Source organism: Meleagris gallopavo, chromosome 3 (genome assembly GCF_905368555.1).
Source record: "Meleagris gallopavo chromosome 3, MGAL_WU_HG_1.1, whole genome shotgun sequence".
Taxonomy (NCBI): Eukaryota; Metazoa; Chordata; class Aves; order Galliformes; family Phasianidae; genus Meleagris; species Meleagris gallopavo.
This window is the reverse complement of record NC_139406.1, coordinates 83,125,876-83,152,343: the sequence shown is the minus strand read 5'-3', so window position 1 is coordinate 83,152,343 and position 26,468 is coordinate 83,125,876. Positions and strand designations below refer to the sequence as shown.

Sequence of the window (26,468 nt, the reverse complement as noted above, 5' to 3'; positions counted from 1 at the left end):
GTTGCCAGGTTCTGTGTGAGGATTTGTGCTTTGCTCCCTTTCATGGCCTGATTGGTGTTTGACAGCTGCCCTCCTGCTGAAGCATGGGTTGCCACGTTCTCAGCCAAGAAATCTGCAAGCTAAACGAAGTTCCTAAACTGATTTAAATCTCTTGAAATAAAACCGTATGATAAATAACCGGGAATTTAATTTACAACAGCTCATCAGGAAGCAAAGCTAATGCATTTCTCTTTATCAGCAGCGGAAGAAGTCAAAATAGTGTAGCCCAAACCACTGGCTCTCTTGTCTTGGAGCTGATGATAATGTCTGAACTCTAGGATTGCTCGTATACTAGTTTGACTTTTTTTATTTTCCTTTCTGTGTCAATTTTGTGTCCTGCAATTTCTCACCATGCGCACCTGCCTGACAGCTGAGGCTCTGGGTAAGTCTGCCATGCTGTAACCCTGGTGGCTGGTTTATTGTAGCCCTTGCTGTGGCCTCTTTATGGTGTCTGGTCTCCACTAACTGCCTAGACTTTAATTTCTAATGAAATTAAAATACTGCCTAATCTTAACAACCAAACCTTCTTTTGATTTGTTTCTTCTTTTGGCATTTAATTGGAACGCTGTAAAAGAAGGCAATCAGAAAGGGGTTATCATGGACTGATAAGTCATATCATAGTCGTGAGAGAAGTTAAATGGAATAGACATGTCGTAAAGGTGATGTTCAAATCATTGAATATCTTATTGCTAATATGACTTTTAAAGTCTAGAGCTTTAAGTCCTTACTGTTGTTTTTTTTTTTTTTTTTTGTAAACCTGTGATCCAAGTCCCTATTTTTCCCAAAAATCGCATGCACCTTTCTTAACTGATAGATAAGAAATGGCATAAAACTTCATGCTAGGGAAGGGGTGGAAATCAACCTCACAATTGTTTCCTCCTCTGCTGCTTGATCACATCTCAAATCTGTTTACGTTGGAGCTGTTTCAGTTTTTGTATTGCAAATTTAATGTGGTTGCCTTGAGATTCTCTTGCAAATGAAACTTGGTGCTTCTGAATCTGGGAGATGAAAGTCATACCTCCACTTGAAGGCATAATGATGTAGATATTTAACACTGCCCTTGGAGAAGCCTGGCTTTATTTGATCAGGAGACTCAACTGGGATGACTCCATGGGCTTCTGGAGCTGGGCACTGCTGCCTGCTGCTTGCACTCTCCCTTGAAACCGCACGTTGTGTTTTCCCTGGTTTGTGATTCAGCCTGCAAGTTTCTTTTGGTAACTTGGAACTTCTCTTTAAAGGTGCAGCTTAACACTTTTGAACACTAGCGGCTCGTTGGGAACTCCAGTAGCTACCAGAGATTTGGATCTAACTGCAGCAGTGAGGTTTCCCACCTTTCTGTATAAGGATACAGAATTCTTATGCTTGCAGTCTAGATCCAAGTTAGTGTACATGTAGGGCTTACTGTGCAGGTCTTCGAGGGTTGTTCTGCCTGGCAGATGAAGCATGTTCCTGTGATGTGAGGGTGAATGATTTGAGCCCTTTCTGCTTTGCATTGGTACAGGTGCACCCAGCATTTTGTGGTGTAGTGTAAATTCTGCAAAAGGTCCATTCTGAATATTCAAGTTCTCTGCAGACACCTGGAAAATGTGAGAGGGAGCGGTCTTTTAAGCGAGAATATAGAAAAAAGTATTTACTGTATTATCTACTCCAGTATTTACTGTATTATCTACTCCATCAGTAGCAGCATTGACATTCAGATTTGCTCTGAGAGCATTAAAAAAAAAAAAAAAAGTGTTTTCCTTTGTTGTTGCTGACAGTTTTGCTAATTTAAGTTCTCTTAGAAGTGTAAGCATGAAATAGAGTTGAAAATCAGCTTCAGCTTTTTTTCTTCTGCCTAATACGTTTTACTGAAGTTCTTTTCAAACAAGGGTTGAGAAGGTTCATGAGGTCTTTAGCAGTGATTTGCACAGGTCACTAAAACTGATCTTTCAAAGTATGTCACTCCTTTACAGCTGTTGCACATTATGCTAGTGACGTGAAGCAGCTGCTCTGACGGTAACATATTAGGACTGTCCTTGGAGCAGCGGTAGATCCCTGTTAATAATGACAAGAAGCAGTTCACTCTTTGCAGCTCAGAGGCTGTTACCCATGTCAAGCCATGAATCACAGTGCTTTCCTTCCTGGCATGATGGAAGTCAGTTCACAACTTCTGATCCCGCATTTCCATTCCTCTCTACAACTCCCGTTTGAGAGAGGGGGGATGTGAATTTCTCCTCCTTTTTCAGACTGTTGACTCATTACCCCGAATGCATGTGGGTACATTCTGCAGAGCCCTCCGCCATCACACTCATTTCTAGCTGACTGCAGATCAGACTTGTCACTACACTTGGTGTTTTGACCATTTCTAATGCTGATTGGTTTTGGTGAGTCATTCCAACCTGTCTCCTGAAGGTCCTCCACCTCATTTCAGGTGCACCTTTTCTGCTGCTGAGTGAGGTACTGCTCTGGAACTTTTTTCTGTCATTATGGTAATTGTATTGGTTTGGGAACATTTCCAGATGGGTAATCTAAAGCCCATTGAATGTGGGCTAGAGAGAAAATTGATTGCTGATGTAGCTTATGAAAGTGTGTCTCATGTCCACAGGCAGAAATAGTGCCATTGGTTGTCATAGACACCATAGTCAAATGACCTTCTGCTCATAATTCAAAGGGGAAAAAGCACATTGTCTTCCAGTGCTCAGTGTTTCCTTCTGAGATAAGTGGTGGAGTCAGACTTACGGAGAGCTAAGGTGGCAGAGGGGCAGAGAGCTGCTGACCCTTACATCCTTGGTGGATGTCCTCTAGGTGTAGTTGTGCTGTTGAGGGGCTCTGATCTAGGCTGCTTAGCAAGAAAACTGGTTACATTGGGCAGAGATGTCATCCGTCAAATTCCTGAGCCACCTGAGTGCTGTGGGAGGCAGCTGGAGATGCAGACAGTGGGAAGAGTTACGCCTGATTTCTAAAGGCTTGCTAGATTGATGACTGCATTATGGAGCTTTCAAAGGATGTTAATAAAGCTTTTCTGTACCTAAAAAATGAATTGCTTGGATACATCAAGAAAGAGATGTATTGATGCCATGTAAACATCTGACTTCAGGGCCTCATCCCAGTGATTAACCAAGCTTGTTTCCTGCTCTGAATTATACCCCACAGCCTCAGTGTTCACACTGACTATGCAGGTGCCAAGAGCCCTCCCTAAAAGTAGCTGGGAGGAGATGCTATGTCCATCAGCTTCCCGACTCGTGTGCAGAAATAAACAAGAAACTTCACAGGGCTATGGAGGATGCTGGAAAGCTATTTTATATACATATAAACATACATACATAGGTACATATACACACACTGTAGTAGTGCACAGCTTGATCATTATTCTAATAGCAGTGTTCAATTCAGTGGGTTGCAAAGGTGTAAATGAGTTTTATTTTTGCCCTGTGTTCTGAGTGCTCTGTTGCACTGTGCCAAGACATGGTGCTCTGTGAGGTTCAAGTAAATTACCCAAATTCACTCTAATTGGACCCATTTTGTCGACGGAGTCTAGTTGCTTTCTGAATGTGTGTATTCTCACCAGTGCAGTCAAATGCATTTAACAGAGTTTCCTGTGTTGAGTGCATGATGGTCTGGTGAAACAGCTGAACCTGTACACCAGTTCTGCAGAGCTGAGCTAATGAGTGCATTGGTTTAGTTAGCAACCAATGTGTTTTTCATTGAATGCATCCACACAAGTGAACCAGCAGTAGGTTTAGAAAAAATGAAGTTATTTCACCTGTTGTTACTTGTAGGCAGCTCTCAAAGTAAGGTTCTGAGCATGAATGTAAATCTGAGTTTCATAAGGAGTTTGAAAGAACAGCTGCAGAGAAGTACAGTCATTGCATCTGGTTGCACGGAAGAGTATGAGAAAGGGCCTGAAATGTGCAAAATAGTCTTCAGTCAGAAGGGCCCCATTTGTTTCCTAAGGATGACAGGTGAGGAAGGCCCAGGATTTTAAGACCTACTCAGTTCTTCTCCAAATTGTTTCTGACATATGTCAATTTTGAGATGAGAAGCAGGTAACCATAATGTCAGAGTATGATTTTATGACCCCACTGTGCCAGTCAGGGAGATCTAGAGGACCGGACACTGGGTGTTCACTCTGGCACTTTGGTACCAGGTGGCTGTGGTGGTGGCTGTGCTGTCATTGCTCTGTGCACAGTTCTTTGAAGACATGTTTCAGGAGCTCTGTGAGTGGCTATCTAAGCTATGTCTAGCTTGGAACAGAAGAAACTTGGATGTGTCCAGTCTGTAATGCCTCTAATGCAGCACGACTATCTTTGCTTCTGTTCCTGCTGTCTTTCTTGCTGCTCTGTCTGCATGGCAGTGCTGAGGAGCTGACAACTTCTCTCTCTGGAATAGCGGATCAGTACATACGATGATAAGGCAAAGGTTTTCCTTTGTAACCCTGACTGTGAGTCACCTACACTGTCTACTGCACACATTAAGAGACTTCTCTTCTCATGCTTATAGTTCTAAATCATCTGTGCACAACAGTTATTGTCCACTAGAGTTGATTCTGGGTTGCTGTTACTCACCATTTTTAAATGTTGTTTTCCTGGTATTTAGTAACAATGAAATGGAAATGTGCCTGGCATAGTTAATTTGCACATGTTGTTAGTTGTAGGAGGTTTGAGAGAGGTTTGCACGACTGGGGTTCTTTAAAATATTTAGAGATGTAAGCTGAATGAAAAGATCTTGTGACTACAGCTGTGTTAGCACGCTGATACAATGGCTGAGCAGCAGCTCTTCCTTACTAGTGGAATGAATTCTTGGCATGCTGCAGAGCAAGGGGTTGTTCCAGAAATAGGGGCTCACCTGTCTCGGAAGTTTTTAGTTGACTGTAGTAAAAAAGTGAAGCTTTTTGATTGTGAAACATCAGATGATTATTTTTTTCATAGGCAAATACAGATGTTACTGAACATCAGTGCATTTGAGATGTTGATAGTTTTTCGGGTCTGTTTTAGCATAAGGAAAGCAGTTCTATCAGTTGCGTGTGTAAAATACTTGAATCCAGTGATCAGTGGCATGTTTCTAACATCTCATCTAGAAGATACATTCACTCATTTAGTGGCTCCACAAACTGTCACTAAGACCTGGAGAAGCAGAAAAGTCGGAAGGAAGGGAAATATACCTGAGGTTGGTAATTAATACCATTCCAATTGGTAAGATGATGTTGATTTTCAGCAAGGATGATATGAAGGGTTTCTTCAGCTAACACTTTGAGAAAGTCCTTACATGAAATGGTATCTTTGGCTTATTGAAACCTCTTGAATTAAGATGGGTTTCTAGTCTATGCAAAAGGGAAAAAGATGGAATGAAATACTTAATTGAGGAAGAAACCTTACTAATTTGATTTAAGGGAAAATGCTGGTTGAGACTAGAATTGCAAAAGCACAATCTGGCAGCAGTGCTGACTGAAAATAAGTTATTCTTCTATGTAGATCCACAGTTATGACAAAACATGTTCTTGATTGTTTCCTGCATACAGGACGGGGTGACATTCAGCCCCAGTTGGACAGTGCTCTGCAGGATGTCAATGATAAGTACCTGCTGCTTGAAGAAACTGAGAAGCAAGCTGTCAGAAAAGCTCTCATCGAGGAGCGTGGTCGATTCTGTACTTTCATCTCGATGCTGCGGCCTGTGATAGTAAGAGCTCTCCATTTAAAGTTGGTACAATGCACAAATGGGATGTGTCCAATAACCTCTAGAAAGATAAAGTACAGTCTGCATCTCTAGCTGGCAGATGGTGGGAGTTGGGCACTTACTTGTAAGCACATAGAGTAATTCAGCAACTGAAGGTACTGGATGCCTTTAAGAAGACTAATGGGAATATAGTGGGTGCTAATGCTTAGCAGAGCTTTAGTTCCTTCTGCATATGAATTTGAGACATTGACAATGAACAGTTTTTTCCGCTGCTTTTTTTTCTCATCATCACATTTTAACATAAACCTTCCTTATTCCTACTCCAGTACTAGCTCTGATAAATGTTTTAAGACTTCCCCTGTGCTTATAGTGATGTTATCTGACAGATCGCAGCCTGCTTTCATGCAGTTTTCTGGCAGCTGTTTTCCTCCTATGTGACAGTTTTTTCAGTTCATTGAAAGGGCTTCAATGTATTTTCCTAATCTCAGGTTGTCTAAAGCCCAGCAATGAATCATTTGTGGCTTTCTGCAGGCTTGATGTATTTCTGAAGGGCCTTCAGCGTATTAGGAAAATTTTGTTCCTAGCGTTTGTTTACAGAGTGTATCCATCTCAACAAAAAATCGTGGTGAGAGAGGTGGAAGCATACCTGAACAGGTGGAGGTCAGTTGCAGACTGAGGTCCCAGGTCTAACTACCAGAGTAGCGACAGCAATACTGTGGCAATTTATGGTGCTGGAATATTCTGAACTAGCTGTTGATACATCTTGAGCTAGGCTGAATCATAGATGTGCTAATGATCCACGTGTGTATATTGCCTTAATCTCAAAGTTTCCAGAAGCTAGCAGAAGTATGAGTTTAGCTCCTGTTTATAAGTGTGAAGTTGAAGGTCCATTAGTGAGCATACAGAGAAGAGTTAAAATTAATCAATATGTCACAAAAATGGCACTCTTTTTCTGGAATTGTCACAAAAAGAAGGCTGAGATATCATCTCACTGATGAGAGGATTTCTGGGCCTCACAACATAGAGCAATCTTGAAGAGTCATAGAATCATTAGAGTTGGGAGAGATCATTAAGGGCCACGTGGTCTGACTCCCCTGCAGTGAATGGGAACACCTACAGCTAGAGCAGGTTGCTCAAAGCCCCAGCCAGCCTGGTCTTGAATGTCTCCAAGGACAGGGCCATCCTCCACATCTCTGGGCAGCCTGTGCCAGTGCCTCACTACCGTTATTGTAGGAAACTTTATGTCCAGTCTAAATCATAGAACTCTTTAGAGAGAATGTTTCCAGCTCTCTTTCATAAGCAGTGATTGCTTAATCAATAAGGAAGAAGCAGCTCCAGTGGGCATTCCTGCAGTCGTCGGGAAAAAAGAAATGCATTGTGTTGTGGGTCAGATTTTTAAAACCAAGGCTGTGATTAGACTTCTTTTGTCTTTTCAGGAAGAAGAAATATCAATGCTGGGAGAAATAACCCATTTACAGACCATATCCGATGACTTGAAAAGTCTCACCATGGATCCACACAAGTTACCATCTTCAAGTGAACAGGTTAGTGTGGAAGATGTTTTTATTATTAGCTTGTAAGTTCTTTGTGTGTTGTGAGAAATACTGACTGCCAGCACTTAGTGGCTTAACATTACATTGCATAGATTCTTCTCTGCAGCAATGCAGTTTTTAACATTAAGTAAGTTTTAAAAAATTGGATTTGAAGTACCAGCCAAGTGCTCCTGAATTATTTGGGGAGACCAGTCTGAAATGGTAGTTAGCAAAAATATATGAAAATATATGAAAATGAACGGAAATGCCCATTTTCTGCTCAGGGTATTGAATGGGTGATACCTCCTCACCCTGTCACATCCCTGCCTATGTGTGATTACAAGATTGCTGAGATTAGATATCTTGATGGAGCCTAACATTTGAACATTATTACGTACTGTCATTAAAATGCATAGAAAAATGTGTGTTGTTAAATGACTCCAAAAAGGATCTTTTAATTCAGCCCTGCTGAACTCAGTTTTCTTGTCATGCCTTATCATTGACCTAAAAGTATAAAGGATGGAAGCTCTGTTGCTGCTGGATATTGGATCTTCAATTTTTTTTTAATGTGAGTTTTTAAATGTTAAAGCTGTTGCAGTTGTTTTTTTTGTTGTTGTTGTTTTGTTTTTTTGTTTTTTTTTTTTTTAAGAGAAAAAGAAAACCAGTAGTCTGCGACATGGATAAAATGTAACTCCAGTTTACTTTTTGAAGATTTTTTCTGTTCACATCTGAACTCTCTTTTTGTGATAGCAGTTCTAGTGTTAAAGAACTGTAGTTTCTGGAAACCCAGAGAGTTGGCTGTCCTCTGTGGGAACTGTAACATGCATAGTGTAATTCTAGCAGAAAAAAATGTGTCAGTTGGTACTGAAATCTTGCAGTGGGGAACAAATGTTGTGTGAACAGCAAGTGGTTTCTGCTAACAGAGGAAGAAAGATTTCCGTATCTTTGATGCTGTTGATTATCTTTCATCAGGTAATTTTAGATTTGAAAGGTTCTGATTACAGCTGGTCTTACCAGACTCCTCCATCCTCTCCCAGTACCACCATGTCCAGAAAATCTAGTGTTTGCAGGTAAGTAGACTGGTAATATTAAATTTTAACCTGTTTGGGGGCAAAGAGATGCAAGTTCAGACTGTGGTATGGATTTGTATTCATACTTAAGTAACAACTCTTAATGAAATAAATCCCTCATGGTCTTTATCCATGTAAGTATGTGACTGGGAATATTAAAAAGGATGAGCATCACTGAACAACTTTCAAGCTCGAGACAACTTGACGATGCTTTTGATTCAGTTCTCGTGAAGCCATTTCAGATCAAAGAGCAGACTGTACTAATTTAAGCTCTGAGATTGTTCATTTATAATTTCCTTTTCTGTTTTTCATATAATGACTTTTTAGATTATTCTAAGTAGCTCTTACTAATCAGTAAGTTAACTGTTTAAAAAAAGGAAAAACATTCTTGGCAATTACGCTGTCAGTCTGGTAGAGGGGAATGCTTTTTTGATACAAGTTTTTTTGTTTTTTTTTTTTACTGTTTAATGCTGTCTAATACTGTCTTGAAATATGTTGAAACACTGGGTTCTGTCTATGCTTTCTCTGTAAAACTGTTTTCTCTCATGGAACAGTTTATTAGCATGCTGCCCCTGTACCTGGTGTCTACATTTACTCTTTCCTTTTATTGAAAAGGAAGACATCCTATTGTGTATTCTGCTCCAACACCTTTGTAGCTGCTCTCAAATGATTACCTTTTAGTTTGCTTTATGAATAATGTACTACAGGTTCCCTGTGTATGAACAAAGTTACCTATAGCATGTCAGAGCAAGTGAACACGACTTCTTTTATGCATCAACTTGTCTCTGCATGCAGATATATATAAAAAAATCCTTCAGTACTTTTATATATATATGAAAACATGCATATTTAAAGCAATGAGCACAGGCTTATAGATGCAATATCCTGAAGCTATAAAAGAAAATGGCTGAAAATCCATCATCTGTTCCTAATCAACCTAATTTCGTGTGGTAAAATCTATATAGGCACTACTGTGTATGGATAAAATATAGCAGAGCTCCTCTTCCTGTGCTACTGGCTGACTTGTCCATCTTATGACCTGTTCATAAATCTTATGGACAGGTGCAGTACAGTGCTGGCCCATGTGTAGTTCAGAGCCATCTCCTTAGCTAGGCAGTGGATGCCTGTCAGTGAAGATAGGAATATGCCTTCAGAGTGATGCATCCTGCTAGTCCTGCTTAGCCACCCCAGCAGGAAACTTTAACTGCTCCCGTGTTTTGACTGGCATATCATTGCTGTTCTTCATGAGTACTGAAGACTAAAAATCAATCTTCTTGGCTGAAATGGTTTTTTTGGTGTCTTTCTTTTTAATGGATATTAATTTGGATTATTAATTTTTCGATGGTCTTTCTTAAAAGCTGCATATCTGGAGACAGGACTTCACTGAATAAACCATCACATGCTTTTATTCCCAATAGAAAGCATTCATGTGAGACTCAGACACTCTGAATATGGGGTTTTGGTAATGCTGTCAAAAATCTCATATGCTGGCCGCTGGCTGACCCAAAAACTGCATGTCAAGATGCAGACTTGTTGATGAACCATGATGCCTTTGGATCTCTGCTAGAGATTTCTCTGAAAATTTGGTCCCTGGTGCAGTAGAAGAGAGCTGTCAGCAAGCTTATTTGCTCATAAGTGTAAAGGCCAGAAGGTGTGTAACACCCTCTTCATCCATAACCTAACATGAACTTGTAGTGGTTACAGAATGTTATTTAAGTAAAATTCCAGGTAAAATGCCATTTTCTCTCTGGTCACAAGGGATACTGCAGCTGCTTATGGTTCTTTACTGATATATATGTGCATATATATATATATATATTTAAATTTATTTTGTCAACATTTTTTCTTTTCCGGTTTATGCTGCCTGTTGCTAGAGACACGTGGAATGTTAATTGTACTGTATACGGGTCTCTCCCCACCCCACCCTTGTGTCTTTTCCTCTCCCCTTTCCTTTCTCTGTTCCTTTTGTCTCTCACAGCAGTCTGAACAGCGTTAACAGTAGTGATTCCCGGTCCAGTGGCTCGCACTCGCACTCACCTAGTTCACACTATCGCTATCGCAGCTCCAATCTGCCTCAGCAGGCACCCATGAGGCTGTCCAGTGTGTCCTCCCATGATTCTGGATTCATGTCCCAGGATGCTTTCCAGTCCAAATCGCCATCCCCTATGCCACCAGAAGCACCTAACCAGGTACGTGCAAGCATGAGAACAAAAAAAAAAAAAAAAAAAAGAGTGTGAGCTGGACTCCGTTGCTTGGCTCACCTTTACAAAAGGATATGATGTAATTTTGGGGTACCCTGAAGTCAGATTAATCCCTGAGGATTTGTCTGACTGCACTTCATCCATCTAAAAGTTGGGCCTCTGTTTGGAGTGATATGTACTGCTGTTGCAGCTGGCAGTGAAGAAAGGGATGAGTTGCTCTCAGGGGATGCGGTTTTTGCTCTGGCCCTGAAGGGAGCCTGGATGCCTAACTTTCAGATGGGTACAGAGGAGAGAGTAAGAAATCCCTCTGCAGGAAGGAGTAAATACTCACTTTACCCACTGAGGTTACCAATTAACATCCTATGCTGATTGCAACTTGTTAATATCTGATGGCTGTTAATTTTCTAATGGACAAATATTAGTGCCAGAACAGCCTTCTGACAGCCATTGTACCAATACAGTGGTGGCTTTGCAACAAGGATACTGCTTTTATTCCCACCAAATGGGCCCCTACAAAGGGCCTGGAATACTCGACATCAAAATACTATTATCAACATCATAGGAGGCTTTAATTTTGTCATTTTTGATGACATTCCTTTCTGTGGATAGGCTTACATTTAGCAGGTAGCTCTTCCAGTGAAATTTTTAGGGTATCATCAACAACAGCACTGGTTCATGTAGGCCTGGGGCATATTCTTGAGGGAAGCTCAGCATTTTTCTTTCAATATACTTAACTCTTTCATTTAATAAAAATGCTTTGTTTTCAAATGAATACATCTACAGCTGTCCCCAGTCTGGACACGTCAGCATTGTTTTTATAAATGACAACCTGAAGAACTTTGTGCACACTAATAAAATGAATGTTTTGTTTAGATTGGCTATGGCTAACCTAAGTGAAATGCAAAAAAGTAAATGAGCAATAATAAAGTAAACTGGAATAGTAACAAGGTAAGGAAGTTGACTTTTAAGATACATACATTGGTTATACATGCTAGCATCATCTTTGATTTTCATAGTATCCACTCCACCTGCATAAAAGGGTGGTAATCTACATGATGGTGCTGTGTTTGCTGATGAGGATGTAACTTTGCAATTGCCCTTAGCATGGAAAAAACCCAACACCTCTCTTTGCAAGTTCCCCTGTTAAACAAGGGAGAGAACTTAAGCTGGTATCAGCTGGCAGAACATCCTAAAAGTCGATGGAGTCACGCTGATCTACACCAGCTAAGTTCCTACGCTTTCACTTCATTTTAGAAACTATCCATAAAGTTGCAAACTGATCCAAGCATCACTTGAGCTATTCATGAGCTGTAGAAGGCTGCAGCAGTGTGGCGTTGACTTGACAAGTGTAGTGTGTTGGTATAACAAATAGGTATGTGCTCTGTGTGTCTCTAGTTCTGTATACCTTTACGCAGAGGAAAAGGTAACAGATCATTGCCTGGCCGCTTCATCTCTGCTTAAGTGTCTCGCTTTGTATGTTCAGCACTAAGTAAAATGTGTGTGTTGTGCTGACAGATAATTGTGATCGTGAGCTTACTGAGAAGCTGTTCAGTTTACAGCGTTATTTCGTGTTGTGTGTCTCTAACCAACTGACAGAACTTCCTTTTGGGATTGTGCTTTGAGGCTGGGTGGTGGGTGGGAGGAGCAGTGGTGGCGGCTGCCGACTGTCTCTCAAACACTGATGTCATTGTTTCTGGTAGTGACACTGAGGAAGCAGAAAAGCAAGCTCTGGGATCAACGAAGGAAATTAGGAGCCATTTATCTTGTGCAGGTGGACACTTCACTGATGTTTGCTAGCTACTGTGGCATCTGCTAGCAGCAGTAGTTTTTAGGACAACAAGGCCCATTTTCTATTAATGATGGATTTTAAAAGACAGTAGAAAGGAGCCACATAAAATCCCTGAATTACGGGAATGGGACTGTGTGATCTACATGAAGCTTTTATGCTCTCACCTACACTGAAAATTAATCTGAGTTCATTCAAAATAACAGATAAAGGATAAAATCTGAAAGAGGAAATAAACAGGGATTTGAACAAGACAGAGGCTGTGCCAGAGGAGAGATGATTGTGAACAGGCCTACAGTTGCTGACTACAGTTATCATACTCTGCATAGAAAGAAAGAAAAGGAGTAATTATTCTCTTTAATTGAGTATGCAGTATTCCCCAATATTCTCTGCAGCATTATTCTTGAAAGTGTTAGCCTCTAACAGATAGCTGTGCATTTAGAAGGGGCTCTTCCAAAATGCTTTATTAAGCAAGTGCAGCTGGGTGAAAAGCATTGCAGACCTCTTTCTGCAGGTGTAAGGTTTTTCTAAATGCCAGATGTGAGGTCAGCCTTGGTCAGCGTTGCCCCTTGCATGTACTAAAACCACATAAAGCCCTTGGAAGATCTTCTGTGGGAGCAGAGAGTATAAATGAAAGTCCAGCGTGGTTGGTGCTGTTTGACCACTTGTGCCCTGTGTAGTACTCAAGCTGAGGGTCTGGGATGAGGTGGCACGGTGATGGTGCCGTAAAGTCTGTGTTAAGGAGATGACAGTAGAAGGCTGGGCTTGGAGTGAGCACCCATGGTTATTTTCATCAGGTGGAAAGTGATTATAGGGCTGGATTTTAGAGGCTGCTAATGACTTGACAGAAGTGAAAGCGAGAGGAGAGAAAGAAGCAGATTAAAGAGGAGGGGAGAAAAGCAATAAACTGTTCATGTAGTCAGACAGCAGAGAATTAAGTCTTTCTTGCTGGAATATTCTGGAAATCATTTTCCCTTTAACAGCCAGGTAGAGGGAAACCAGAGGTGAACTTGCTTCTGCGTGAAAGCTAAGAAGATTCTACTTTTGAGGAAATGTCATTGCTTGAAATAAATTGAAGGTGGAATAGGGAAAATACACCATTGCAATTATTCAGTTGTCCATGTAAATTACCATATGTTCCTAGATTGAACCATTAAAAATGTTATAGAAATAAATGCATCTATCAGTTTTACCAGGCATTTGTTTTTCCTACACATCATTTTTCAAAATTAAGTTTCTCAAGGGTTTGTCCCTAGCTAGAAAGGAGAAGTGAGTAGTGCCTCGCTTCTGGAAATGAGGCAGGTCGAGGACGTAACCTTGAGTCCCTGTGCTTAGCTTTCAGAAATGTGGCTGATGTGTCTTTTACTGATTGGAGAGGGGCATCGGGCCAGGCTCTTCATTAGAGTTGGTCTCCTGGGAAACTCTTGTCCAGGAGCAGTCTAGTGCAGGAGGAAAGGAAGAGTTAATAAGCAGTGCTGTGTTTGGATGGAGAGCATAGCAAACAAGGGACGCAAATAATCCAAGAACTTGGAAGAGTGTGTGAGACACCAGATACCATGCTGCACATACATAACCTGCATCTGAGGGACTGCTTGTTGCTGTGCAGAGCAGTTTTAACTTTCTGCTGGTACAGTTAACATCAGGGTTTTTCTCAGAAGAGGTGATCTGGGAGCTGAGCAGAACCACCATTATCACAGCTGTGGGGAAAAAAATAACCTCCTGGGATTCGAGTAGCTAAAATGAAAGAACTAATTTTAAAAACCGTTCTAATTAAGCAATCATTTTTAAAAGGGATAAACTAAAATCAACTGAAAAAAGCCAGAGTCACATTGCTCACTCTGGGGGATGTGAAGCACAACTGCCTAGCCCCTTGTTGCCTGTGTGTGTGCATCTGCAGCAAGCACTCAAGTTTGGAGACCTTTTGCCCAAGAAGTAACCATGCAGTTTCTGTTCTCAGCCACTCATGTACTTTCTGCTAAGGAATTAAGGGTGGTCTGTGCTTCCCACAGTCAGATCCCCTCAGCCAATCAGGACTATTTCTGCAGACTGATCCAGGCAGCATTTTGCCTGTACCCACTCTTTTTCTCTACGCTTTTCCCTCGGGAGCTCAGTATTCTTCCATCCCCATCAATTTCTTACTGACTGAATCCTTTTTTAGAAAGACATGAGGCTTCCCATTCTATGTTTGGAATTTCTCAAGATGAAGAGATCCAGTTTCCCTACCACCACATCTTGCATTTCCTTCAACTATCAGGGTGTTTACCCCATGATATTTTGGCTCATCCAGTGTCTCACTTTGCCTATTAAATGACCACACTGGGTTTGGTGTGAGAGTCTTCCTTCTGCCTTTCTTTCACTTTGGAATCACTTCAATTCAAAAGTTCACCATTTCCAGTCATCTCTGCCACACATCATATAAGTTGAACAAATCTTTGCATCTTCAGGACTTGTATTTGTAATGTTTTTCCATCTGCTGACTACAAGGAGCTCTATTGCTAGCAAACCGCATTTATGACCCATTTTTATCACTGTTTGACATAATCTCCTTAAACTTCTGGCTTGTGAATAAGAATACTGTATTGTGTGTAAACTTCACATTCTCCCTTCAGTGCATCAAATGGAGAAACCAACAACAAAGCATGTGAACTCACATCCTTTCCTGTCCATCCTGTCATGTGCAGCATACTCAGACCCATAACAAGTCTTCCAACAGTTCTTTTGGGTCATAAGCATGAAGTTTCGGAAGATGCTCTCTGAAATACTGTTCTCAGGTTTATTTTTTCCTGACCCCTGTATGACACTGGTAGTATAGGTGTTCTCATGGTGAGTGATCTCAATCAGCTTCTTTTGCTGAGCAGCCCAAGACTTGGGCAGGCAGAACTTGGAGGTTTACTTCAAAAACTGATTTTAAGAACATTAAAAATAGGCTATCTCTGTCTAATGCACCATAGTTATGTTTGAAGGTGGAGTCATCTGCAACTCATGCTTGTTAATGTTCTTATTTTCAGAAATATTTCTCCTATAAAAGATGTTGCTTTCAATCAAGAATGTAGCAGGTTACGCAGAGAGTCGAACCACTGTGTCATCAAGTACCCCATGGCATACTTTTCACTTTCTTCCTTATGAGCCATAAACAATCTTGGTTCTTTTGATCTTATATTCATCTCAACTCTCTAAGGTAAAGTTTTGAGCTGAAAGGGCATCATACCGCCCTTTGAATACCAGCCTATTTGCTGAGCCCACAGGTACCTACATACACTTGCCACGATGCATGCAGATCTGATCTGATGCCAGCACAAGGTAGGGTATGTATTATTTGTAAAACATAATCCTCTGCATTACATGCTTTCTTTTTGTCTTTTTTTTTTTTTTTTTAGCAGCCTTTGCAAAGTTTTACAGCCCTTACTTAAATCTGCAGTTCACTAAGAATTCCAGGATGCTTTTCAGCAGCCCTGGTAGTCTTCACTGAAATCCTTACAACAGCAGTGTTCCATCTCGCGAGATTGGCATCTCCTTTTATGTAGGCAGTTAGCAATACATAGATTCTTTATATGTAGGTTCTAGTGAGCATAGAGCCAACTTCTGGGTGTCAGCACTGGTGATTGTTCTGCAGTGCCTCTCATTCAGGTACCATTTTATTGCAGGCTCACCTCAAGCTTTCTTCCTAGGTTCTATTTCAGTTGAGATTTCCCTCCCTGTTCAGAATGTTGTTTGTTGAAAACTGAGGTGCTTGTATACAAAAACACCTTTCTGGATTCCTTGTCATTCTCTCTGGTGTGACAAAATGTTGGTGATATCCTTAGATAGGTTTTCTTCACAGATCTTGGTCTACAAAAGGATGAATTACTATTGCCAGTGTTGGATTTCCTGGCAGCGAACAGAGCTCAGGGCTATCCTGATCTCTTTTCTGATGTCTTTGACCATTTCAGAGCCCTTGGTTCTGTGTGCACCCTTGGACCTGTATGCACATCCCTACTGATGGTGATGCCGATTCCAGTCAGTAAAACGTTCCACATGTTTGTTCACCTTGGAGTAAGGCCTGTCTGTAGGTGCATCACCTGCTTTTGTGGAGGTGTTCCAGCAGTGAAAGCACACAGGGGCATGCACTGAAAAGTAACAGAGAAGTTCCTTGTAGGAAGCTGAGTGTTTGAGGTGTTTTTTGGACGTTCGGTGTCCCGCGTTTTCCTTCCCTCACTGTCCAAGCCCCTGATATTTTTCATCTCTACTGATAAAAAGAAGCAGCTGGCAAGCACGTGCCACCATTTATGCCCTCAGCAGAGTACATGCACCTTTCTTTTGACTGTTGGGCAGAAAAGCTTGAGTCAGTGCTCTGGGTGTATGCATACTCCCCACAGAGGCACATGCATACAGGCTTTGGAAACGTCCAGTTTGGTGAGTATTGCTTCTTTCTCTATTCTATAATATTTGAACTCAGATGAACTTTTCACAAGCACTATTGCAGGTCAGAAAATCTGAGAACTTGTGAATGTGACATTTGCTGCTCCATGTTTTCAATCTAAACTTTGTCTTTCAAGTACTGACAATCTGCTTTTCTGTATGAATCAGTTGTCTTGGTAAATTGCATGGTTGGACTATTGGTCCATTCAGCTTCTTGTTCTGAGACAGCTAACAGAATTGAGATGCTGAGATGTAATGAGGGGTTGAGACCGATCCCTCATTCTCAAGCAGTGTGGCAAGTTCTCTCACTAAGCAGTTGCCTTGTTTTGGTGTAGATTTCCTGAACACTAGCAATGGTTTTGAGCAGTTTCTAATTGTTTATTTAAACCCTAACCCTCTGCTTCTCTCATCCTTCCCTTTCTCCTCTGTGTGTCTTTGTTTATGTGCTTTTTGTCTTTCTTTTTTGTTTGTATTTTTTTTCTTTTTGACGGCTTGTGTATCCTTTCCCTGCGTTGTGGTGCTGTTTTACGCTGCAGAATTCGTCCAGCTCTGCCTCTTCTGAAGCCTCTGAAACCTGCCAGTCAGTGAGCGAGTGCAGTTCCCCCACCTCAGTCAGCTCAGGCTCCACCATGGGGGCTTGGGCCTCCACAGATAAGGTGAAAAACTTCATCTCAAAGACATACAAACCTGCTAGCTTGTTATCCAAACCCAGCAACTTTTGGACAAAAAAATGTGCATGGGACACAGCCAGGATTCTTCTATGGGAAGATGAGAATAGGAACTACTGCACACTCCCTTAAAATTGAATCTCTTTGAATGAACCACAGTGACACCTTAAAAGGAGTGCTTGGGGGACACTACAAATTGGCCATTTTGCAGAGTAACATTCTAAGAAAATCTCGGTGTCCACATTTTCTGTTTAAAGAGACTGTGGAATGCTGCCCAAACCAGCTGGTTGCCTGACAAAGGGCATCTTGGCCATGTTTTACCATTGGTGGCTTCTCCACTCTCTCCCATTAGATAGCACGTGTTACGCCAAGCAATTGGGGTGTGTTTCTTAACAAAACAAAAAGAAATATAAAACGCTGTGCCAGAAAGTGGTTGGAGTAAATTATGGGGTTTACCCTCAGAACCAGAGGAGGAAGTGAGCATGGTGTCCATTCTCATCTGGTAAATCCTTGCTGTTGGGTTTTTTCTTTTTTTCCCCTTCCATGTCATCACACGGCCAGATCATGTCATTTTCAAAGGCAGTATGCTTTTCCTCTCTGTCCACTTACGTAGATTAAATGCCACCAATGCAAACGCATTCAGTATTGGAAATGTTTTGTTTTTATGTCTGCAGACTAACTAAATTGCCAAAGCTTGTCCCAGTGTGCCACTTTCATGGACAGAAGGCAATGCTGCTTAGCCTGGAGACAATGACTGCTAGATTGGTGTCTGAAATTTGTTATGCCAAGTAACAATTTTCAAACAATCTCAGTTCTGAACCAAGCATTGTATCAATTTTCTGTTGTTTATTTGCGGCAAAGCTAAGATCTATTTTTTTTCTTTTTAATTATTTTAAGGTACAGTTTTCTCCCTAGAGTGTCAGAGTCACAGTGTATTTTCATATTCATTCTGTTTATATTAATTTCTCTGTTTTTGTTTGTTTATTTGTTTCGTTTCCAGTTGTCTAATGGGTTTTATCACTGTAGTTTATCAAGTGACCCATCCGTAGCTTCAGTTGGTGCAGGTCCTTTCCCTCATTTCCCGCCTGTCTCCCGCGCGTGGACTCGGGCTCCCTCAGCCCTCCTTCCAGACTACGTTCATTATTACACCATTGGGCCAGGCATGTTACCATCATCTAAGATCCCTAGCTGGAAGGTTTGTGTTCCTTTTGTTGTGGCAGTCCTCACCTCCTCATACTGAGTGTGTGCACAGCGGGTGTTGCTACCTTTCAATCCCTGTAATTACTGTTGATTTGCTCTGTTGAAAATGGCTCTGAATGGGCACTGCATGGTGATAATCAACTAAAATCCAGTACTGAATATTTCTGAATGACCTTTTCAGTTCTGACACTTTCTAAAACACATTAAGTAAAACATATTAAGGCTGATAACAACGAGGTAAGAAGGAATAGTTTAGCACTGGAACAAATGTGGTATTGTTGAAAGCACTCTGGGCTCCATTCAGCAAGCGGAGAGTGTGTTGAGTATCCTCAAAGCTCTCAGTTGGGCAGAGAAGTGCAGGCTTGGCACCCAGCTTGTGTAGTGAAATCACTTGTGGAACAACGCAGTGTTCTCCTTGCAGTTGCTGGCCTTGACCCCCCCTAGGCCATAGGCAGCATGCTCTTGTAAGTCTAGGTGGAGTGGGTTAAGAAGTTGCTTGGCACCACGTGAAGCCCAGCAGTGACTGCAGCTGCCTTAAGTTTGCTGCCGCAGGCTGAAAGAGCTCCCACAGCTTGTTCTGTTGTCTCGGGTGAGACCGTAGAATCTGTCAGAGCACAGCAACTTCTATCAGTTGCCATAGCTGGATCTGTGAGGATCTCCCTCCACATCCGGATGTCTCTGCTCTGCCAGAGCATGGACTTATCACTTCCAGGCACTTCCCTATGGAGCAGTGCCCTGGAGCAGGGGAACCAGCTCTCCTGTCTGTTGCCCTGAAGTTTCATGCTGCTGGAATGCAGCTGGTAGTGGCTGCACAGGTCCTCGATGCCTGTGGATTCTTACGTAATTCTACATACGCACTGTGGGACCTTCTTATATGTGTAAATTGACATGCTTTGTTGCAGACTCCTCACTTATCTCTCCAGCAGTTGGAGACTGAGACATAAACACAAGTTGGCCACAGTGATCCCAGGGCTTCTATGTCATTGGTTGTGTCTGTGCTAGAAGCTCTTTGCCAGTGCATTTTACAGCAAAATGCTTACAGCAGAGACACAGCTGTCTAGGCAAAGCACAGTTCTGCATGCGTTAATAAAATTGTCAATCTTCCTTCAGTACAGCTCATTACTGTGAACCAGAATTCAGCCATTAAGTAAACAGAGATTGCTCAGAGTAATCTTTGATGTATCAAAAATCTGCTTAGGCCTAATTTTTTAAAGTGTAGACATGTAAGAATGTATCAGAACTTGTGTACATCTGGCATTGCTGATTGGACCTCTATGTATATTTTGTGTTGTGTGCCTCTGACTTTTGCACTTGAATTTCTGAAAATACAGGCTTTCATACAGGAGTATTTCATTTAGAGAAAACAGTAATGTTAAAATACTAAATAACTTCACTGAAAAAAGCTTAGGTAGAATAGGAAATTTAGGTTTCCTTTAATAAAGGAAATAGGTTTTGTAAGTGAAAAATTTTAAATATCATCAAGATCAATTAATGTATGGCCTTGTTCAGAAAGGCATATCCAGTTTGATACATCATCCACAGCCTTGAAATTGCCTTTTTGCACTGGTATATTTGTGCTTATAGCCCAATTACTCAGGAAAGCTAACAAGCACGTTTCCCTAGGACTGGGCCAAACCAGGCCCATACGATCAGCCAATGGTGAACACGTTGCAGCGCCGGAAGGAGAAGCGCGAGCCAGATCTCAATGGCGGAGCTCAGAGCGGCCCACCTGTCCCAGCCGAGGAGGCCCAGAGACCTCGGAGCATGACGGTGTCGGCTGCCACAAGGGTGAGGCTCTAATTTTGAATGTGCTTTTTGGTGCAAAGGAAATAGATGTGCTAGTTCCTGCCCGTATTTTGTTGACGTGCCTTATCTTGACACATACTTGTCCAACAAGTTGGACTGATGTGGTGGTGATGTGGGCAGTGGAAGTTGTGTGGACGTGAAAGAATATGCTGTTGGGCTGTTGGCATCTGTAGGGCAATGGCAGCCAAAGAGTGCCTGTTCTTAAGCCCAAGTGAAGGGTTGGGCACAATCCTCTTGGATTATAGTGGTGACAGGCTTTGCTTGGGAGAAAGAACGGCTAAAAGCTGGTGACCAAACCTGTATGTAATGAATCTCCTTTCTGTGTGCAACCAGCAGGGTGAGGAAATGGAGCCCTGCGAGGAGCTGGCACTCGCTCTGACAAGAGGTCTGCAGCTCGACACCCAGAGGAGCAGCCGGGATTCCCTGCAGTGCTCCAGCGGTTACAGCACCCAGACCACAACTCCGTGCTGTTCAGAGGACACGATCCCATCTCAAGGTACCCAACCCTGAACTGATGTGCCATCCAAGAGCTATTCTCTTTCAAAGCCTTCCAGCCTGGCCCTCATGCACTCAACCCCCAGCAGTGAGGAGCTGTATTCCAGCAGCCGTCACTGGCTGAAGTCAGCTTCAGGGAAGGGGTGAACATCGCTATTGCAAAGTTTCTTCCAGCCTGAAATGCAGCCTGGATTTTTTAATTAAATAGAATTCTGGATTTCTGCGTAGTGTGCTGAACACACTTATTTTCTTGTACATTTCTAGAATGAGTTTTAGTTTAAGGATGCTACCAAGATAGAGTTTTAAAGGAAGTTCTGGATTTAGGTTTGATGGGGTAAATGGAATGAGGCTGGTATTGCACCATGACTTTTTCTGATAGCAGTATCCTTTTCAAACTACTTTCTTACCAAAATTGTACTCGTGAGCTTTGCTTTCTTGTTCTGTCAGTGCTCTGATTCTGTTCTCATTTCTATTTTATGACCTTTTATTTCCTACACAAACAGAAATGCCTGTAGCTGGAAAAAAGAATTTGTTGGAGACCTTCACTTGGGCAAACAGGAAGGTGCAGTAACGTGTTGGGCTTTGTGCCATCTCAGACCCAGCAGCAGTCTGAGAGGGACTGAGTTTTGTGTTTACAGTTCAGCAAACCATGTTGTTTGCTCAGCTGAGATCTGTGCAATTGCAGGGTGCCATGGGACTTGTAGAGGGCCTAGCTTGGCTCAGCGTTTACATGGAAAGAAGGAAACCCAGTGCAATTATTAAAGCTTAGGTTGAGTTTTCAGAGCTGGGATTTACTTTGTTTGCAAAATAATCAAATTTGCTGCTGAAATAGTTGGTACACCATCCCCTGAGCTACCCATTGCCTATTCTAAAGCATACTTTTTAGTTGCTGACTCTTATAAGCATTTGTATCTACAAGTGGTAGCATATGGTTTGTAGGATGCCGGTTTTGGAACCTTAACACTGGCAACAAACACTGAGTCTTTGTTGCTTTATTAGTTCCTTTTAGAAACGGTACTGAATGTGTACAGCTCTTGTTTTCTGTCTTGAGGGATGTGGGCAGGCTGCAGATTTAGGGTGCCTGGCCTCAGCCACGCTGTGTGAGAATCTTGGTCACCATGTTTCAGACTTCTTCCTCGTAGAGGAGAGACCTGCCTTCATTGGTGTTGGCCTCCAGGTTTGGTTATGTGCAAACATACATACTTTGGAGTTAGTGACGTGACTCAATAGTCTTCTCCAGTTTGTTTCTAACTGTGTCATTTGGCATCAGTTTCAGATTATGATTATTTCTCTGTGAGTGGTGACCAGGAGGCAGAACAACAAGAGTTTGACAAATCTTCCACCATCCCAAGAAACAGCGACATTAGTCAGTCCTATCGCAGAATGTTTCAGACCAAGCGTCCCGCTTCCACTGCAGGTCTGCCAACCACGCTCGGACCGGTCATCGTCACCCCCGGCGTCGCCACCATCAGGCGGACCCCCTCCACCAAACCTTCCGTCAGACGTGGCACCATAGGGGCAGGTCCAATCCCCATCAAGACGCCGGTGATCCCCGTCAAAACACCGACCGTCCCCGATATCCCAGGGGGGCTGCCGGGCGTCCTCGCTGGGACTGAAGAGTGTCCCGAGCAAAGTCCCGAGTCCCCAGCAGCAGGAGACGGCGGGCAGAGCGTCCCCAGCATGCCCTCCTCCTCATGGAGCGGACAAGCGTCTGTCAACCCCCCGCCGTCAAGCCAGAAACTGGGCGCTGCCGACGAGCAGAGGCCGGTGGTTCCCGAGAGCGAGGGGGAGGAAAGCGAGCGGGACGGCGCGAGCAGCCTGGCGCCCGCGGGGCAGCAGGAGCTCGACCCCGGAGACCTCAGCCCTGGGGACGTCCCACAAGGAGAAGACATGCTGAACGCCATCCGGCGCGGCGTCAAGCTGAAGAAGACGACCACCAATGATCGCTCGGCACCTCGTATTTCCTAGGAGGGAAGCAGCTGCCAGAGTACCAAGCCGCCGAGAAGGAACTGGGAGGAAAAGTAGTTTGTCTTATCCATTCCGATCCGTAATCAATGAATTTCTTAAGATCCTCAGTAACAGACGGTCTGACAGTACTCTGAAAGAGAAACCATGGTGAAAGAGCGTAGTAAGACATAATCTTCACTGGTGTTTTAATTTGTAAATAACAATGATTTGTTTCCACATTTTTTTGATCTAAGTTACACTTTTAATTTTTTCTGAAGGTGCCAAATCCCATTTACCTTTTTTATAACTCTTTGTAAAGTTTTAAATCATAGGAGAAAAAAAAAAAGTTGAGTAGTTTAACTTCAGCAAAGGGATTTAATGAGAATTTGGCTTTTTTGCAAGCTTTTGTAGAGCCTTGTAATAGTGAGGTTAAAAAAGCAAACAGTGGGACTTATTGTAAAGTTTAAGTCGAGCAGTGAGGAACAGATCCTCATTCGAGTGTTAAAAAAGGAAGTTTGAAGAGCGGGACTAAAAATTGACAATGAAAGCAATATATAATGCAAGGAAGAAACCTGCAGTTGGTAGAGTATTTGGGTGTAGGGGGGGAGGGAGATGCCATCAAAATAGCAGATGCTGTTGCACAAAAGTAGCCTAGTAGGAGTAATTACTGGTAGCTTCATGGTAAATGCATCAGAATAAGCCATATTGGATTGCAGTGTTTTGTTTCCGTAGGGTGTTTTAAAGACTGTTGTTTTTCTTTTTGCCACATTTCTTTCTGACTGCACAGCACCAACTCTCAGTCACATGCATGCAGCCGTCACTGTGTAGGCTCAGTTCCTCCGCCCTCACCTTCTGTTCCACCCATCCTCTCACCGAATACAAACAAGGACAACAGGCTGAAGGCAGTTACAAAGGTGAAAAGGATTCTAAACAGCAAGCAGGGAGTTCTTAGATATTATCAAAATGCCTTTTTCTGACCGTGCCCAGCAGGCTGGGCACCTTGGGAAGCCCAAATATTTTGAGAAAACACGTAAGGATTTGACAGGCGTAAGCAGCTTGTGGTCTACTAAACTGCAGATGTTCCTTTCCAATACAGGGGCTTGTTTTTCTTACCTTCTTTTAAATGGCAGTCGATTGGCCTTTCTTAAATACTGAAAAAAAGGGGCTGAAGGGTTGGGGGTGGGGAGATACGCCGTTTTTTATTTGATAATACCGGGAGTCTGACCACTGTATTCTCTTTTTTTGTACTTCAAGTCTCGTTTTTGGATCGCTGTTGATAGAATTATTCAGGCTTGGGTTTTTTCCTTAAAGTAAAAGTAAGTTCTTGCTGCAATACCTGTTCTCTATAGCTGACAGAAATATGCAGACCGCAGGGCGCTGCAGCTGCTCGGAGCACACAGCCCACGGGGCTGCAGTTGCCCACCCCCAGCAGAGCCACCCATGGACAGCAGGCTGCTGCAACCATGCTCCAACAGGCAGCTTCCACCCAACGCCCTGCAGATTTCTCTTGGCTCTAGACTTGCTTCCACAACCTCTTATGCTTTAATACATAACTGCATTGGATGTGAACTTCTAGTAACTGTGTAGTCACTGTGTTCTATATAACATTTGACGCTGCTGTGGTTGCTGACCTTTTTTTCTTTTTTTTTTCTTTTTTTTTCTTCTTTTTTTTGTTATGGCTTAAAAGCAAAAAAGAAAAAAGAAAAAAAGGCATGATTCTTAGAGAGTATGAAACCTTCCTTTCTTTGAAAAACAAGCTCCTTATTACAGAATATAATAAACGGTAGTGCCTGTGGTGTGGCCCACCAGCCCTGATCCAGTAGCTGATGCATTGTGCAAATGAGGCTTTGAGATGGTTTTTGCATAAACAAAAACTGCTAGGAGATAATCTCAGTAGTTAAACGTGTTATTTAAACCTTTGAAATAAATGGATGTAACTGTACCCGAGTACAGCTTTTCACTTGTTTAGTTCTTAAACATTAGCATCATCGGTAAAATTTAATATAAAATGTTGCCAAATTCAATGTAGAAAGAATGTGACAAAACACTTTGGATAGTTCTATTGTTTGTGTTTTTGCATATTGTAAAAGCAGTGTCACAGCTGAAAAATAAAATGTTTCTAATGGTAAATTATTGTGGTTTAGTTGCTAGTTTGTACTGAGAGTTGACCTCTCCCTGTGCAGTTTTTTGTTCTAAACTGGTATAAATAATTGCTGTAAGTGTGCCTCCCTTCTACATTGTAATGATTGCTTAAGCCTACGTTATAAATAAAGAACTGCTGGAAAACTTCTGTATTTATTTCACTTCTTAAAGTCTTCCTGCTTGTAGGGTGCTGCTGTCACCTCTTCCAGTGCCTCCCCAACGCCTCTGGGCGATGGAGGACTTGGATTTGTTCAGCCTTTAAATCATAGAATGGTTCATTAAAGTTGGAAGATAAGATAATCCAGTCCAACCGCCAGTACTGCCATATGGAGTAGCCATTGGGGTAAGGGGGGCAGCCAGACCATCTCAGGGGTCTGCAGAAGTCAGGAGGGACTCCTGCTCTGTCCTACAGCAACAACAAAGTGGTTGGTTGACTGACTGGGAGAGGGTGCAAAATCACACATGAAGTATTTGCTGTTTGCATCACTTCTTACGTAGTTAGTTGATGAGCAAGCAAAATACAGGATGTGGGGGGATAGCAAGGCAGAGGGAGCAGGGTGTTTGTGAGCTGACATTTGCCCAAAGAGAAGTGAAAGGGGGTGGGTGTCTGCTGACTGCTCGGGTCAGACACTGAGCAGGGTTTCACCCCATGAGTTTGTATTCCTCATGACTTTTGCCTGCATCTGTTTGTGGCCTTCTATACTCAGGCGAGTACAAGCGGCCTCTAAAGCAAACTGGCACTTGTAGCCAAGTGACACCTGCTATAGCAGTATTAAAAACCCTTAACCTTGGAATGCTCGCTGTGTACAAACACCTGCATCAGTGACCAAGGGTGGAACAAAGCAGCTCTGTGCCCAGTAAGTGAACAGGTGAGAGATGAGTGATACGCTGAACTGCAAAGCTGAAGATGCTTAGCCCATAATAACAGCTGGAAGCTTGTATAAGCACAGTGAGTTAGGGAGGGCAGGCAGTAAGTCTTTATTCTCCAGCAAGGTTAGAAAAACCCTCACTCCAAAAGCAGCCAAAAGCCATGTGTGTTGCTAGCGTTACATCAGAGCTCCAGCTGTAGCACAAATGCCTGTATTTAACAGCACAGTCCAAGGTATCAGTCTGGTACAGGTTGCTCATTCATTTTTCATCCAGGCCCACTTCCCTCCCACCTTCTCCACAGTAGGAAATGGGCTCCAGCCTCAGTTGCTGCGTGTTCAGTTGCTTATAGCTGGGTCCCATTCCCCAGTAAGTCTGCTTCTCCTGCCCTGTTAGGTTTATGTTCTTTCTCTGGGAACATGAATTTACACGACCACTCTTTCAGTCTCAGTTTTTCCAGCTTCCCATGAAAGCTGCAAAATAAATTCCAATAACCATTCAGCATTCTAAAAATCACTGGTGTCAGTATCCCATGAAGACTCCTTTGCTGGCCGGTCAGTGCTGACTCTAGCTATATGTTATCAGTGTTAACAGTCATCTATTCGACACTGCACAAACTGGAAGCACATCCATGGTGCAATAGAACAGCATATCACAGAAATGCC

General features: G+C 42.5%; 1 protein-coding gene across 13 annotated transcripts in view; it reads left to right on the top strand.

Annotated features, from left to right (window-relative positions):
* MTSS1 (MTSS I-BAR domain containing 1) overlaps positions 1 to 25,080 on the top strand; it is a 117,899-nt gene extending 92,819 nt beyond the window's left edge. For 2 of the 13 annotated variants that reach the window (XM_085221664.1, XM_085221654.1), the window contains 10 exons: positions 410 to 421; positions 5,537 to 5,694; positions 7,128 to 7,235; positions 8,196 to 8,293; positions 10,272 to 10,482; positions 17,215 to 17,334; positions 18,347 to 18,541; positions 20,170 to 20,334; positions 20,686 to 20,848; positions 22,118 to 25,080. In XM_085221664.1, the coding sequence (XP_085077790.1) occupies positions 410 to 421; positions 5,537 to 5,694; positions 7,128 to 7,235; positions 8,196 to 8,293; positions 10,272 to 10,482; positions 17,215 to 17,334; positions 18,347 to 18,541; positions 20,170 to 20,334; positions 20,686 to 20,848; positions 22,118 to 22,815 (1,928 nt within the window). In that variant the 3' untranslated portion in view covers positions 22,816 to 25,080. The remainder of the gene's footprint in view (positions 1 to 409; positions 422 to 5,536; positions 5,695 to 7,127; positions 7,236 to 8,195; positions 8,294 to 10,271; positions 10,483 to 17,214; positions 17,335 to 18,346; positions 18,542 to 20,169; positions 20,335 to 20,685; positions 20,849 to 22,117) is intronic. The other 11 variants (XM_085221658.1, XM_085221656.1, XM_085221655.1 and 8 more) reach the window with 11 other exon arrangements.
* The last annotated feature ends 1,388 nt before the right edge of the window (positions 25,081 to 26,468 follow it).